The sequence below is a fragment of the Myotis yumanensis genome, unplaced genomic scaffold, assembly GCF_028538775.1.
Source record: "Myotis yumanensis isolate MYYU_CA2020_CCGP unplaced genomic scaffold, mMyoYum1.0.hap1 SCAF_10, whole genome shotgun sequence".
Classification (NCBI taxonomy): Eukaryota; Metazoa; Chordata; class Mammalia; order Chiroptera; family Vespertilionidae; genus Myotis; species Myotis yumanensis.
In genome coordinates, this window is record NW_027223761.1 from 83577299 (window position 1) to 83594040 (window position 16742).

At 60.3% G+C, this 16742-nt stretch overlaps 1 protein-coding gene across 3 annotated transcripts in view; it reads right to left on the minus strand.

Moving 5' to 3' along the window:
- The window catches only part of USP2 (ubiquitin specific peptidase 2), a 28213-nt gene extending 11886 nt beyond the window's left edge, over nucleotides 1–16327 (minus strand). For 2 of the 3 annotated variants that reach the window (XM_070426235.1, XM_070426237.1), the window contains exons 1-2: nucleotides 13569–13657; nucleotides 6681–7498 (exon numbers count right to left, since the gene is read on the minus strand). In XM_070426235.1, the coding sequence (XP_070282336.1) occupies nucleotides 6681–7457 (777 nt within the window). In that variant the 5' untranslated portion in view covers nucleotides 7458–7498; nucleotides 13569–13657. Of the gene's footprint in view, nucleotides 1–6680; nucleotides 7499–13568; nucleotides 13658–16196 lie in introns of those variants that run through there. The other variant, XM_070426236.1, reaches the window with a different exon arrangement.
- Nucleotides 16328–16742: the final 415 nt, after the last annotated feature.

Genomic DNA, 16742 nt, shown 5'->3' on the forward strand with positions numbered 1-16742 from the left:
ACAGGAGGGAGGGGAGTAAGAGATCAACCGAAGGACTTGTATGCATGCATATAAGCATAACTAATGGACATAAGACACTGGGGGGTAAGGGAGGGCAGGGGTTTGTCAAGGGTGGGAAAAAAAAGGACACATATGTAATACCCTTTGTAATACTTTTAGCAAAAAAATAAAATAAAAAAAAAGAAAAAGAAAAAAAAAAAAAAGAAAAAGACTGCATGTAGCCTGCTTCCGCAAGCCTCAGTGGGCAGCTGGGCCACGGTTTGCTCAGGCCCAGGCAATGCGTCAGGCCAGCGGCGGCTCCTGCACACAGCCCGTTCTCGCTGCCCTGCCTGCGGGCAGACTGGTGGCTGATTGGTTGTTGGGGTTCCGGGTCCTTGTTGGGGGCTGAGCTTTTAGTCCACCCGTGCCCTTGGACGGGAAGGCCAGTGGGAAGCTCTGCTTCCTGGCATCACTCACACCCCAGGAGGCCACCAGCTACGCCTTGGAACCTCAGGCAGCCTGGCCTAGACCAGCCGGTTCCGGAGGCCCACACACTTCCCTCTCTTGCTTGTACCTCTGTCTAGGGCACCAGTTTTATGTCTCCATTGAGGTCAGAGGGTGCAGGGGCCCCTGTACAGCGCTGGGCCCTGAACATGATGTTCATTTCTATAGCCCATGGCCAGTGGAGTGGCACCTCCAGGGAGGGGGCCTTGGCCAGGCCGGACTAACTTCTGCCTGGCCGAGCTCCACCAGCACCACGGAAACTCCTGGGCTGGGGTGGGCGAGGAGGCAGGGAGGATGGGGCTGGGCACTGATTGGGGACATAGCTGGGCAAGGCCGCACAGGGCCACTGCCAGGCCACAGCCCACAGCTGGCCTTCCAGGAATGAGCCCGCGGTGTCCTGCAGGCTCTGACCACAAACCACAAGCCGCCTGCCCTTTCTCCGCAGCTGGTTCTGGCCCTGGCCCTGGGCCCCTCTGGCACAGGGTCTCCTCTGAGGGACCTTTCCATACTGTCAGCACAGATTCAAGCCTCGGGGAGTCCAGCCCCTCAGGGCGGCCAATAGGGTGAGGACAGGCCCGGGGTCTCGGGCAGCCAAGCTGCACAAATAGGACGGCAGCGAGTGGAGAACAGCAAGGAGGCCGGGGGCCGAGGGGGTCACACCCTCCTTCAGGAGCTCGGGTGGTCCTTGCCTCCCTAACCGACCCCCCCCCACCCCCGCACCCTTCTCCCCCTCCCCAGCACTGCAGGCAGCGGTCAGGTCCAAAGTCCCATGAGAGAGGCAAATCACATGCCCTCAGCTTATATAATCTGCCTGCCACCGAACAGCTGGGACCCGGAGCTTCAAGAGATGAGTCAGCAGCCCCCGGGGCAAACAGGACCTAGGACACCAGGGCCCAAGTGCTTTAGGGCCCAGGGCAGAGGGCACGGGTGCAGGGGAGACAAGCCAGGCCAGGATCCCCGCCTCGGGTCCTGCTCTGCCTCTGAACAGCAGGTGCCTGGCCTGGCGACTGATCTGGAGGCCTGGGCCACCCCTAGCTCTTCCTGGGGACTGGAGAGTGTGGCCTGGGCAGGGCAGGTTGCAGGCAGGGCTGAGGCTGAAGGCAGAATGCCAGGGCGGGGAGGGAGCAGCTGGCGGGGTGGCGTGGAGGAGGATTAGGGCGGATTGTGGAGTTAAAGCAGCCCTGGCAGGGCTCAGCGGGAACAGCGTGTCCTTGGGCCCAGGGACAGGAGAGGTGGGCGGGGAAGGGGTGGGGGCAGACCAGGTTGGGTACTTGGGCTCCCGTGTCTCTGCAGGGCCAGGCCACCTGGTGTAGATCGCCCCCTGGGGGTAGTGAAAACAGTACCAGTTTTTTAAACCCTCACATCCTCCCTCTCCAAGGTGTCTGCGTTTTAAACAGAAGGTGGAGCCTGGGGCAGCCCTCACTGCCCTTGGCTGAGCGACGCCCCATGGACTGGCATCTGGTTGGTGCTTAGGCAGCAGGAGGGGGTCATTCAGAATTCATGCCGCCCCCCACCCTGTCCTTACTGTGCTCAGTTGAGTCTGTGATATTCCAAGTTCATGTTGGCCACCAGGAGGGAGTCTGGTTAGAGCTTTAGTGCCCTGGCCGGCCTGCTCTGACCTTCTGACCTCCCTGCGGAAAGCCAGCTGTGGTGAAGCCGGCTGGCTGCCCCAGGCCCAGGGGGTGCCTCCTTACCTCTCTCCTCCGAGGCTGCTCCCTCCCCTCTCTGGGGAGCTGCCAGATGCCCCTTCCTGTCCCTTCCCCCGAAGTTTACAGGGACTCCCCGACATCCACATTGCAGTGGCTTCACATTCCTCCACACCCATTACCGGCACTCAGGCCCCTCAGCCCGCGGCACCCTGTGAGGCGGGCAGGCTGGTGTGGTCGCCCCTTCTATGGACGAGGGGTCAAGGTAAAGAGGCAAATGCAGCTTCCAGCAGCCGCAGCCATCCTGGCCACGCCCTCGCCCTCGCCCTCCACCTATGACACCTGAAAACAAGGAGGGCTGGTCCCATTGCCACTGTTTTAAGAACTCATTTCCCACCCAACCTGGCCAGCGTGGCTCAGGGGTTGAGCGCTGACCTATGAGCCAGGAGGTCACAGTTTGATTCCCGGTCACGGCACAGGCCCGGGTTGCGGGCTCGATCCCCAGTCCAGGGGTGTGCAGGTCAATGATTCTTTCATCATTGATGATTCTCTCTCTCTCCTTCTCTCTTCCTCTCTGAAATCAATAAAAATACTAAATAAAAAAAAGAACTTATCCCCCCCCTTAAACGAGAATGCCCTGGGGCAGGCACCAGCTCACACAGCTTGTGGCCCCTGAGAAGGTGTGAGGGGATGGACATCCTTGCACACCCACTACACGCCAGGCCCTTTCCTATACAACCTGCGATTCGTCGTGCTAATCTGTGAAGAGGAAATAGACTCGGAAGGTGAGGAATTTCTCTGGGGTCACACCGCTAGGAAGCTGAGCGCCCGGACTGTGTGAATGGAAGGGAGGGCCCCTCAATGCAGATGCGCACAGAAACTGGTTTTAGAAAGCAGCGGCCAGGCCCCCTGAGCCGGGTTGTTCTCATCGCAGCAAAGTGCAGGCTGAGCAGCGAGGAGAGGGGTGAGCCAGGCCTCACACCACCGCTCTCCTGGCTGCAGCATCTCCGTGAGCTCCGCGAGGCACTGGCTTGGTGGCAGGGCATGGCTGGCACTGCTCGTGGGCGGTGAGGTGCTCTGGAGGAAGGAGGGCTATTGGGGTGCCTAAGGGTCCCCAGGGCAACCGGCCACTCCCCTGAGGCCCTCTCTCAGCACTTCCCTCAGCCTGGCCTGGGTGAGGGGCCTGGTGTCTGCTGGGGATGGCGGGAGGGCACGGACTCCTGGGAGGCTGGGATGTGCTGTGTGGGAAGGAGGCGGAGCCCAGTGTTCTCACCCTAGAGCAGGAGATGCCGCTTCCTCCCTAAGCCTTTAGGGCCTGGCCCCTCCACAGAGGGCCGTGTTCTAGTCACCCCTGAGAGGGGCAGCGCCAGCCATGCCCATGCGGGTGAGACACACTCCCACCCCAGCAGCTGTTCCTCTGAGAGTTCACACCTGTCTCGGCAGCTCTACCGCGTCTCACTCCTACCCCAGCCCCGGCGCAGCCCCCACCCCGGCGGCACCAGCATCTGTATCTCCCGTGGTCCTTCAGACGCCTCCCGGGGCCAAGACTCTAGTCAGGCTAGCGAAGTTGTCCTCTCCAGACGTTAGTGATTCCACGCTTCGGGGTCTGTGGCCTGAAGCCCCGCCCCTGAGCTGCACTCCTGCTCCATTTATCCGACACGCCTGCTCAGAGGCATTTCTTATCTGGTTTTTGAACTTGAAGCAATCTTTTTTTAAAATCCATCCTCTGATAAAGGCTTTACTGACAACTTTCCATACAGTTAGTAAAAATATACAAAAATACAGAACACAGCAGACAGTATTTTGTACACTAGAAACCAACATGACGGAAGTACCTTCTCATCACGGGAAAAAAGCCCCAAACCCTAAGCACTTAGTTTTGGTGGGAACAGGACTGTGGTCTCCCACCTAATGAACCAAAACAACCCAGCAGAAAGATCTAACCAGGGGGTAGGATTGAGGCAGCGGATCAGATTTTAAAATAACTTCAGCATTTCTTATTGTGAGAGAGCGATAGGGTAAAAGAAGGCACACATCTTAGGAGTATGGGCAGAGCACATAAAGGAGACACAACACCTAACTCTCCTGCCTTTATGCTAGCCAGTGGTCGGCAAACTCATTAGTCAACAGAGCCAAATATCAACAGTATAATGATTGAAATTTATTTTGAGAGCCAAATTTTTTAAACTTAAACTATATAGGTAGGTACATTGTTATTAACTTAATTAGGGTACTCCTAAGGCTTAGGAAGAGCCACACTCAAGGGGCCAAAGAGCCGCATGTGGCTCGTGAGCCACAGTTTGCCGACCACTGTGCTAGCCTATCCATCTGTTCACCCATCCACCCACCCACCCACCCACCCACCCATCCATCCATATGTCCATCCATCCATCGACCCACCCATCTAGCCATTCATCCACCTACCCAACCATCCATTCATCCATCCATCCATCCACCCATCCACCCACCCACCCATTCATCCATCCACTCTTCCATCCATCCATCCATCCATCCATCTATCCTACCATCCACCCACCCACATACCCTTCCTTCCTTCCTTCCTTCCTTCCTTCCTTCCTTCCTTCCAACCATCCATCCATCCATCCACCCACCCACCCATTCATCCATCCACCCTTCCATCCATCCACCCTTCCATCTATCCATTCATCCATCCATCCATCCACCCAACCACATCCATCCATCCATCCATCCACCCACCCACCCACCTCTCCATCCATCCTTCCATCCACCCACCCACACACCCATCTATCCATCCATCCATCCATCCATCCACCCACCCACCCACCCACCCACCCACCTACCCATTCATCCACCTATCTAGCCATCCACTCACCCGCTCATCCATCCATCCACCCCTCCCTTCCATCCCTCCCTCCCTCCCTCTTTCCCTCCCTCCCTCCACCCATCCACCAACCCATCCATTCATCCATCCACCCTTCCTTCCATCCATCCATCCATCCATCCATCCATCCATCCATCCATCCATCCTTCCATCCACCCACCCATACACCTATCCATCCATCCATCCATCCATCCATCCATCCATCCATCCACCCACCCAGTCATCCACCCACCCACCCACCTACCCACCCACCCATTCATCCACCCATCTAGCCATCCACTCACCCGCTCATCCATCCATCCTCCTATCCACCCCTCCCTCCCTCTTTCCCTCTCCCTCCATCCATCCATCCACCCACCCATCCATTCATCCATCCACCCTTCCATCCATCCACCCACCCACCATCCATCCACCCATCCACCCATCTAGCCATTCATCTATCCATCCATCCATCCATCCATCCATCCATCCATCCACCCTTCCATCCACCCATCCATCCATCCACCCACCCACCCATCCATCCACTCAACCATCTATCCATCCACCCATTCATCTATCCATCCACCCACCCATTCATCCATCCACCCTTTCATCCATCCATCCCTCCCTCCATCCATCCCTCCACCCACACACCCATCCATTCATCCACCCATCCACCCATTCATCCATCCACTCACCCACCCACCCATCCATCAACCCATCCATCCATCCATCCACCCTTCTATTCATGCATCCATCCATGCATCCATGCATCCATCCATCCATCCATCCATCCATTCACCCATCTAGCCATTCATCCACCCACCCACCCACCCACCTACCCATCCACCCATCTGTCCACTCATCCACTCACTCACCCTCCATCCTCCAATCCGCAGGCCAGCGGAGTTCTGTGCTGCTCTGGTACATGCTGAGGGGTCTAGAGACATCCTTTCGTTTTCATCCCCAGAGCACTTGCCACTTAATAGGTTACCAACGACCACAGACAAGACCAAATGAAGTCTGTGTCCCAAGGAAGGAGTGTTCAGGGATTAGATGCGAGGGAGATGCACCAGCCTTTGCTCAGTCTCCAGGAGAGCCCCGCCCTCACCCGGCCCAGATATTAGCTTGTCTAGAGCCAGAGACAAAAATGTCTCCAAAGACACAGGAGACGGAGGCTGTCCAGGCGCCTGGGCCTGAGCCAGCCAGTGTCAAACAGTGGAGAATCCCTCGCCCCAGTGACCAGGCCACCTGCTAAGCGGGTCTCCAGGCTGGGAGAGAGCCCGAGCAGGAGAGACGTGATGTGCACAGAGGCCTCGCACCACAGGGACCAGGTGGTCTGGGGCCGTAGCACCCCACAGGAGGGGGCCAGGCCTGCACGGGGCCCTGGCCTGTGAGGTAAGAACCGTGGAGTATGTGGGGTCTCTGAGTATTTCCAGGAGCACTGCTGGACTGTCCTCATGTGCACAGATCCTGAGTGGGTTTCCCGGGGAAACGGGAAACTTTGGAGCCGGGCAGGAGTCATCAGGGCACCAGCCATGCCCGGCTGGTCCCCACTAGGGCTGCGGGAGGAGCGGCCGGGCCGGGAGGCTCGGGGAGAAGCCCTCTGCCTGGATCGTCAGCAGATGGAAATCCTTCCTGCAGCCTGGCTCTTCCCGGTCAGTGGCCCCTCCCCAGCCCCTCACTGGGTCCCCCACGGGCAAACTTACCGTGGTGTCCTGCCCTGGGGAGCTGCTGCGGGTGGGCCCGGGGGCCAGGCCCTTCCCCTTCTCCCACAGAGTGTACCGGGCGCTGGGTCGGTAGGTGGGGCTGAGGACTTCAGGGACTCGCGAGGGAGGAGCCTGGGCAGGAAGCTGAGGGGTGCTGCCCTTGCGCCCGTAGTTCTCCAGGTATTCGGCCAGGTACTCTGAGCGGTTGGCTGCCTGGTAGAGGCCCTGCAGGGCACACAGCTCCCGGCGGGTGCGGGCCAGCCCGGGGCTGCGGCCCAGGGTCCCGGGGTCCAGGCGGTAGCTCTCCGAGGCCCGCAGGCTGGAGAAGTCCCTGGCCAGGTCGAGCTGACTGCTGGACTTCTTCTGCGTCAGGGGCAGCCCCTGGCTGCGGGCACTCATAGGCAGGTAGCCGAGGGAGCTACTGGTCACTCCATACGGGAATCCGCTGCCCCCACTGAGTCCGCTCCCTACTGGCCGCTCGAGGCCTCGAGCCTGGCTCTCTGCCTTCTTACCACCCCCGAGGACGTCTGGTCTCAGCAGGGGGCGGCCCCTGTCATAGTCCAGAATGGAGGAAGGGCCATAGGTACTGGGCCGGGCGAGGAAGCTGGCTGGGGGGCCCGGCTTGAAACCCCGCTTCTCCTTCTCTAGGAAGGAGGCAGTCAGGGTGGCGCCGTAGGAGGAGGGGGTGTAGGAGCCATAGCCGGACTTGGCGTAAGGGGTGTCTGTGTAGCGGGCTGCATCCGTGTAGCGCTTCAGCGTGGAGGAGAGCTGGGACATCCTTCAGGGCTGTGCTCAGTGGGGACCGGGAGCCTCATGGGCTGAAAGACAAGGAAAGGTCATCAGAGGGCCCTGCCGGGGGTCGGCTCCGACGTCCCTGCTCCCCCATCCTCCACCTCCAGAAGGAACCCTGGATCTCAACCAGGGACCACAGTCCCTTTCCACAAGAGGCTGGCCCGCCGCTGAGCAACATGCCTCTGCACGGTGCACACACATGTGGGCATGCAGGTCTGCACACACTCAGGCATTCACACTTCAGGGAGAGCACAGAGGAGACTGGCTTTGATGAGCCACCAGGGCAGTCAGTCTCAGCACCTCGTGGCCTCCCTGAGTGCCCCCCTCCAAATGCCAACATGCCAGCAGGAACTGCCCCCTGCAGCCTCCAGCCACACACACAACCCCAGCCCGGTCCCATCGCTCCTCCTTGGCCTCTGCAGAACCTTTGGCGGGAAGCTGCACTGCCCCCGTCCTCTGAGAGAACCTGGACAGTGCAAGAGTCAAGACCATCCCACTCCCATCTGACTCATGGGACGAGTGGGAGTCTTTGGAATTAGACTGTCTGAGCCGGAAAGACCAGAGGGTCCTTGGATCAGATTCCTGGTGAGGAAAAGCAGGCCTCTGCGAGGGAGCGGGGTGGGGAGGGGAGGAGAGTGAGCAGGTGGCCGGGAGGCGGCTTGACCTTGGTCTCTACACTCCATCCCCGAGCCCTTCCCTGACACACCTGCTGCAGTGGCAGGACCCACCCTCCCCCTGAGCTGAGTCTCCTGCTCTAGGTGGATCAGAGCACCGTGGCCTCCAGGAGTCCCTGCCAGGTCCACGCCCAGCTGCTCCTGGTGAGGAGGACGTGCCCCTGGACTCGTGGTTGGCAAACCGCAGCTCGTGAGCCACATGCAGCTCTTTGGCCCCTTGAGTGTGGCTCTTCCACAAAATACCACGTGCGGGCGCGCATGTATAGTGTGACTGAAACTTCGTGGCCCATGCGCAGAAGTCGGTATTTTGTGGAAGAGCCACGCTCAAGGGGCCAAAGAGCTGCATGTGGCTCGAGAGCCGCGGTTTGCCGAGCCACAGTTTGCCGACCACTGCCCTAGACTCTAGAGCAGTGGTTTTCAACCTTCTGGCCCTTTAAATACAGTTCCTCATGTTGTGACCCAACCACAAAATTATTTTCGTTGCTACTTCATAACTGTAATGTTGCTACTGTTATGAATCGTCATGTAAATATCTGATATGCAGGGTGGTCTTAGGCGACCCCTGTGAAAGGGTCGTTCGACCGCCAAAGGGGTCGCGACCCACAGGTTGAGAACCGCTGCTCTAGAGGCTGACATCCTGCACTGCCGGTGGCACAGGCCATGTTGCCCCAGGCGCTCACGCTGGGGAGATCTGGTGAAGGAACACAGACCAACAGAGCCAGGATAGCAACCCAGGCCTTTCAGGTCTCCAGCCCAGTGCTCTTTACACATGACCTTGATTCACCCCTCCCATCAAACGTAGGCTCACTCGGGACCCCCAGAGTCCCTTCCTCACCCCCAAAGCGCAGGCTTTATCTGCAGTGGAGCTGGAGGGCACAGAGGCTTTGGAGAGAGCAGCAGGTAGGATCAGGCCCCTTTCCTGAGGGCCATCGGGAGCCCTTGGGGTGGGGGGTGGGGGGGAGAGCCACCCAGGACCCTCGGAATAGTGTGTGCGGGCGCTGGCTGTGACTTGCCCTGTGATGGACTAGCTGGGTGATTTTGCCCTCGTCATTTCACCCCTCCGAGCCCCAAAGTTCTCACCGGTAAAGCAAGCATAACATCATTGCCGTCATCCGTCCCTCACAGGGCTGTTGTGAGGAGTTAAGTGAGATAATGACACGGGAAAGCCCTCCACAGGACAGCTATTACCCCCGCCCCCCCCCCCCGCCCCCAGCCTCGCAGCCTGTCCGCCCCGCCCTTGGTGAGCCTGGAATAAGTTAAGGTAGGGCTGGGTCCCTCCCAGTTGCAGTGGCTTCTGACCTCAGCCTTGAGCACTCAGGTTCCCCGCAGCCCCCAGTGACCTGTACCCGCTCCTCAGGGGTAGCTGTTTAGGAGGCAGTGGCAGCAATGTGGCCGCTTAGGAGGCAGCCTGCAGCTTGCCAGGCCTGCAGCTCAGCCCATCAGAGCAGAGAGGAGCTGGCGCCAAGCCCCACACACCAAGGGCTTGGCAGAGGCACTAGAAACTCGGTCCATGCCAGGCTTGGGGTCGGTGCAGGGGGAGATCGCAGATGGCCGTGTTCACAGGGCTCCAGAACAAAACGTCGAAGGTTCTGGAGACCTCCAGCAGTTTCCAGCCCAGGCTGCCTTGACAAATCCGGCCCACATCTATTGTCTTCCTCCCACCTGCTGGACCCCGACCTTCAAGCACACTCCCTGGCCCGCTGTGCTCCAACCTCCAGCACAATCTCCACACCTTTCTAGGGAAGGGTGGCTGCAGGAAGCCCTTATTCAGGGTTGGGGAAACCATGAGCTTTCCTCGCATCGACTTAACTTTCTGGGGTGCAGAGAAGGAAGCGCGTGAGAGCTGCGGGAGACTGGGGGAGGAACCGACAGAGGCCCAGGGGCTGGGCCTGGGCCTGGGCCTGGGCCTGGGGCTGGGGCCCAGTCCAGTCGGGCTGTTTCACTATTGATGAGGACGCCATCAATAATTCACAGTCACAGAAACTCCAGGTCTCGGGAGCTGGGCTCCAGGACACTGAGCTGCCAAGCAGATACGACCTGCCACTCCCATGCCTGTCTGCCTCCGGCCAGGGCTGTCTCCCTCCCCAACGCCAAGCTCCTGGGAGTTGGCTCTCTGTGTGCAGCGCCCAGCTCATGACCTCTCCTGGCTGCTGACGGTGCAGAAGGGCTATAGCCAAGCTAGGTGCAGCCTGGACAGGGACAGACAGTCAGATGGACAGCTCTGGGACAGCTGATGAGCAGCCCTGGGAAGAGTTTGGGCTGGAGGTAGACCACACCTTCTGGCCCCAGAGTCCCAGGGGGGTTCCTAAATCCCTGCTTTCCCGTCTGCTCCCATCTGGTGAGCAACTGGCAGACCTCGCCACTGCTGGAAGCTGCCTGGGGACGGCGTTGGGGGGGGGGGGGTGAGGGGGTGTCCTGCTCCCACACACAGCCGTCCGGAAGCTGCCTGTCAGCACTGAGCTCTGGCTCACAGTCCGCGCGTCTGGCAGAGGGTCCCTGTTGGGGCCGAGGCCTGGAGCACGCCTATCCCCCTCCCCTCCCCTGCCCCGCCCCGCCCTGCGGTCTCACTCTTGAGACAAGTGCTAGTGCCTTCCAGGGGAGCAGACAGGTTGGGGTGGGCCCCACTCCTCCCGGCATTACCTGGCAGGGCTGACCCCGGAGGCTGCATCCCACGCCTCGGGTGGGAGACCAGGCCAGGCCCTGGTGGTGTCCTTGCCACACAAGCCAGGGGCAGGACTGGCCCTCACAGGGCTACGCAGAGATTCGATGCCACAGGAACAGCCTGAACAGAATGGCCTTTCCATGGGGCAGTGGGAGACATGCTGATTGGCTGGGGCAACCTCCTCCCCGTCCCTGCCCAGTGGGGGGTCCTGCTGCCCAGCTACTGCCCCTGTGTACCCAGCGCTGGCAAGTACAGGCATGTGGCTCCAGAAGGCGCCTCCCAGGTGCCAGCCACCTCCTCCTCCGGGCCATCTCCACTCTCCCTGCTCGGCTCCTCACTCTGCTCAGTTTCCCCCTCTTGGGAGGGGCAGCAACATTCCTCCGTACAGAGCATTCAGCCTCCTGATAGCACAGGCGAGCCAAGCACCATCCCCCCGCCCCCCGAAAAAAGACACTGCCCCACTCGGGCCAGGGGCTATGCTGAGCACTGCACACGCAGCCTCAGCGCCAGCACTCGGCCTCGCCGCACGCCCGGTGCTCTTCTAAGCACGCCTCAGACGTGTCCCCCAAATCTCAGCGCAGTGTTAAGCTTGGATTCTTTTGGAAGAATAAATGCCTTGCTCTGGCCGCAGTGACTCAGTTGGTTGGGTGTTGTCTGATGCACCAAAAAGTCACTGGTTTGATTCCTGGTCAGGGCACATGTCTGGGCTGTGGCTCAATCCCCAGTGGGGGCAGTGCAGGAGGCAGTGATCAATGATTCTCTCTCATCATTGTTTCTCTCACATCGATGTTCCTTTCTCTCTTTCTCTCTCTCTCTAAAAAAAATAAAATAAAATAACAATAATAATAATAATGAATAAATGCCACAAACATCATTTGAAGATTTAATTTTTTACATTAAATTGAAATTAAAAGTATTTTTATTCAAAAATTTAAAAATAAATAGACAAGAAATATAAAGAACGGCGCATTCAAATGAAGCACCCATATTCCTGGAGTTACTAAAGCCTAACCCTTCACTGATGCTCCTGGAAGCCTGCGATGGCCTCGTCTCCTCCCCAGGAGGAGGTGCTGTTCGCCTGCTCCTGTGCGGCCGGCTCCCAGGTCTGTGCAAGTCACACGGGTCCCCAGGCCGCGCTGGGAGGAGGGGCAGAGCTGGGGGGATGTCCGTTCTGCCTGTCACAGCCACCCTGACCTTGGCCCCCACTTCACCTTGCCCTCTGCTCTCCCTGAGCTGGCGGGGGGGGGGGGGGGGGGGTGCTCCAGGCGTCACTGTCTGGCCACAGCCAGGCCGAGGCGAGGCGGCAGCCTCCGGCGAGCAGCCCCTCAGTTTCCACTGCAGGGGAGTGACAGTCAGGTGCAACCTGAGCGCACGATGCTGATGAGCAGAGCAAGGCTGATGGCAGCGAGATGGCTGGGAGGCCCTTTCCTGCAGCCCCCGGGGCCTTCGGCCTGGGCCCGGTCAGGGACATGAGGCCTCCCACCCTCCCACCTTCCTGCCTGGGCTCACTCCCCAGGCAGCCAGGCCAGATGAGTCAGGGGTGCAGATGAAACCGAGCCCCCGGGGCAGCCAGCCCCCTTGCAATCAGTCACTGTCATTTCCTGTTGCTCATGTGCAAGGTTCCCGAACCTGCCAGGCCAGGGGAGGACTTGCTCCCCAGGAATCCCGGGCACTCCTGGCATCCAGGTAGGGGACAGGGAACGTCCCACATCCCAGCAGCCTTCCTGGCCCTGCTCTGCCCAGATGTGCCCTGCTCTCTGGGGTGAAGGCATGCCAGCTCCCAGATGGAAAGCCCACAGCTGGGTCCCCAAGGCAGGCCTCCACAGGACCCAGGCTCGCCCCCTGCCAGGTGGCCAGGGCAGGTGCGTGAGAACCACCCAGCCCTGCCCAGCAGTGTCGTCAGAGCATCCCACGGCCACTGGCGAGGGCAGGAGGCCCTGCTGATGTGCTGACCCGAAAGGCAAAGTGGCCGCGAGGGGCCCTGTCTCCCCTCACCTCCCCCGACCCTCCCTCCAGCTGTCCGGGCACTGGCTGGGCACCTGCGGGAGTGTGGGAACCTCAGGCTGCCGGGCAGGTGTGGAGACGCAGGTGGAGTGGAGGCCTGGGGCGAGGATACCTGTGCTCACATCACCCAGGAGACCGGTGGGCTCCTCTCAGGGCCCAGGAGCCTTGGCTGCCACTCCTTCCCCGCCCGTCCCTGGCAGCTCTAGCTGCGGGGAGCAGCCAGTGACCCATCCGTAGTGCCGAATAGTTTTACAGGCCTTGACAGGGGTCATGGAAGGAAATTTGGAGCCATTTCTGTCTCTCTGCCCAAGGATTGGGAGAGGGGTGGGAGAAGAGGTAAAATAAAGAGACTGACGATGAGAGCAAGAATCCTGACTGGCCGAAAAGCAGTGGGTGGGCCCAGGGGAGTATTCCCATTGGGTAATGCTTTGATTTGGGGTTGGGAGAGGGTAGGCATCTCTACAGAGCTAAGAAAAGGCACCGGAAATGGGCCCCCAGACAGAATTGAAATCCGTAAGTTCCCTCCTGCCACCTCTGCGGGGTGCTCTACTCTCCTGGGCCTCCTCCCAGGGCGCGGCTTTCTCTCCCTCTCCCCTCCAGGACTCCATCCTGTCTTGTTCCTGACCTCCAGCCTCTGGTCTTGCCCACAGCACCCACCAGGCCTGGTGGCCGTCTCTCCAATGTTCCCCCAAACAGTCCAGGGCCCTCCCTTCAGCATCCCCGTGAAGCTCAGATATTAAAGGGGCAGCTACTAACCTGTGTTGGGGGGCAATGGGCAGGATCTGGGGGCTCCCTTCCCCGGCTGGGCCGGAGCGCCGTGGCGAGCCCTGGTGGCCCTGGAGTACGCCTCTGGGCTGGTAATCCGCGCTCAGGTTACTGACTGATATATATAGCATCTTATCTGACCTCAGCCATGGCGAGCTAGCTCCACTCACTGCATTCCAAGCCCAGGGGGAATTAAAGGGGCAGCCACAGGCTGCCCTATGGGCTGGGCCAGACCAGGACTCCCAAGAGGACTCTGAATGGGGGACACTTTGAAGTGAAACTGAAGGGGGATTTCAGGTGGAGACTGGGCGGGGGCAGGAGGATGGGGATGGGACGGACGCAGAATATGCAGAAGCAGGCGCCAGCCACAGACGTAGAGGCACGGAAGCACAGCGCGGCCCGACGCGCGCTTCTGAGGTGAAGACCTCAAGGTGATAGCCCCTTGTTCAAGGGCACAGACTCCGAGAGGCGAAGAGACTGGCGCCCAGACTTCCAGCCCAAACCCTTTACAGCGAGCTCCCAGCCTGGGCTCGCAGCCCTGGCTCTGGGACAGAGGGCAAGTCACGTAGGCTGTCGGAACCTCAGTTATTTAATCCACAAAACGGGAGTCATAGTCAGCATATAACAGACAGCTCCCAGTGCGAGGGTTAAATAAAACACATGGCAACATCCTGGCATAACCAGAGCCCCGGCACAACACGGACTGGCACGAGTGGGCCGGGAGGCCGCCTCCTCCTGCAGCCCAGCTCCTGCGTGTCCCCTGGCCCTTGGCCCACGGCCTGGCCAGGGACATGCACCCCAGCCTCTTAATGTAATAATATAATTATTATTATGTTGAATACTTCCACTATCATCATAGTTAGTGGTAGTATTTCTTGTTGTTGTTAATCCTCACCTGATGATATTTTTAGAGAGAGTGGAAGGGAGGGGGAGAGACAGAGAGAGAGAGAAACATCGATGTGAGAGAAACACATCGATTGGTTGCCTCCTGCATGAGCCCTGACCAGGGCCAGGGAGGGGCCTGCAACTGAGGTACATGCCCTTGACCGGAATTTATCCTGGGACCCTTCAGTCCAAGGCTCTATCCACTGAGCCAACCTGGCTAGGGCTAACAGTCATCATAATAATGCCATATCTCCCAGTTGTGAGGGTTAAATAAAACACATGTCAATATCCTGGCACGTAGTAAGAGTTCAAGAAGTGATCATTATTATTATATTGAATAGTTCCACTTATGATTATAATTAGTGCTAGTATTTTCAGCAGCACCTCGCAGGTGAGACTTCTTAGGGAGAACAGGGCCTCTGTGCTGCCCCTCGGAGCACCCTGCCCTGGTGCTAGGAGGCGCCCCGCTCTCCTGAGCTGGTCTGTGCCCGCACTGGCCAGGGCCAACGCGGCGTGCCATCCTCCCAGCGCCCCAGCCACCCACCGGAGGCGGCCAGGCCCACCGGGCGCCTTCCTCCTCGGCCTAGAAAAACCCAGCCAGCGCAGCTGCTCCGGCGGCTCACTCTACCTGCGCGAGTGCTCCGTGTACAAGGCCGCAGAGCTGGGCTGGGCAGGGCCACGGCGGAAGGAGCAGGGTTCTTAACCTCTTGGCCTGGGCTCCGTCTGTTTCTCGAAGGCTCTGCCTGCGAACTGGGAGTCCCCAGGCTGCGCCTCACCCTGTCTGGCCGAGGCCCTGACTCAGCTGAGCCCTGGTGATGCACTTCAGAGGACGCCGGCCCGGCCCGCATTCCAGGCCTGGTGACTACTCCTGTGGCAGCATCTGTAGCATCAAAGGAGTGCGGGTGCCCAGCCCCAGCTCAGCCAGCTCTCCTGCCTCCACTGTACGGGGTCCCACTGGGGGGACCTTCACACGCCATGCCTGGGGAGGTGATCATCACCCCAGTCTCCAACTCAGCCCTATTTTATTTTTTTTAACTTATATTTTTATTGATTTCAGAGGAAGGGAGAGGGAGAGAGAAACATCAATGATGAGAACCACTGATCAGCTGCCTCCTGCACGCCCCCTACTGGGGATCAAGCTCTCACCGGGAATCAAGCCGGTGACCTCCCGGTTCATATCAACGCTCAACCCCTGAGCCGCACGGCGGGGCTCAGCCCCATCCTAGAAGCAGCCAGGCGGGCAGCAGATGGTCAGTCCTCAGAGACCAGCCAGACGGGTTGGCCGGGGCTTCCCTGGGCTGTGACTTGCCCTGGAGCACCCTTCCCCCCCCGCCCCCCCCCCCACCCGCCCCCCGGCTTCTGGTTCGGGATGGGGGAGAATTTCAAAGACGCCTCTTTCTGGCCGGGAGGGTGGGACATCCCTCCATCACGGCACTGCTGCCCTCCCGACACCCCACTCCCCTGGGCAGCCCCCTCCCGGGAGCTGTACAGGAGGAGGGAGTCAGTGTCCAGGCGGCTCTCAGGCCACACACACGGCACAGGGCACAGGGACCCCGACCCGCCAGAGCGCGCGTCCTGAGAACCACCGATCAGCACGCAGCCCCGCCCGCGCTGGCACCCGCTCTACCGGGTCTCCAGGGCCCGCTCCGCCCGGCGGTCTCGGGCGCTCCGCGCTCTGAGCCTCAGAGGCGCCGACCTCCGCCCCGGCCTCCCCGCCCGGCAGGTGGCACGTACCCGCGTCTGCTCCGAGGGTGACCGCGCCGAGCCGGGCACGAGCATGGGGCCGCGGGTGCCCCGGGCAGGTCCGAGCGCGGGCAGCTCCCCGGCCTCCGCTCCGTCGCCTCCCGCACCTCCGCCTCCCGCACCTCGGCCCGGGGCCGCGAGGACCTCCCCGGGCAATGGGCGCCACCCAGCGGGCAGCCGCCGCCTCGCGCTGGGCAGCGAAGCCCCGCCTCGCGCGTCACCGAGACGCCGCACGGCGATTGGCTGGGCCTATTGTGGCGTCATTAGCGCCCGCCTTGCTAGGGTCTCCCTGGCAACGCGTGGTACCGGGCCACGTGGAGGAAGAGCCCCAAGTTTGGAGGCGGAAGAGCACGAGGACCTAGACCGGAAGCGACCCCAGGGCAGGACGGTGGGCGGGCCGGGGCGCAGGAACAGGCAGGTGTGGGGGAGAAGGAGGGGGGCCGTGAGGAGGAGTGGGGAGTGGGGAGAAGGAGGGGGGGCTGTGGGGAGGAGTGGTGAGGAGGAGGGGGGGCTGTGGGGAGGAGTGGTGAGGAGGAG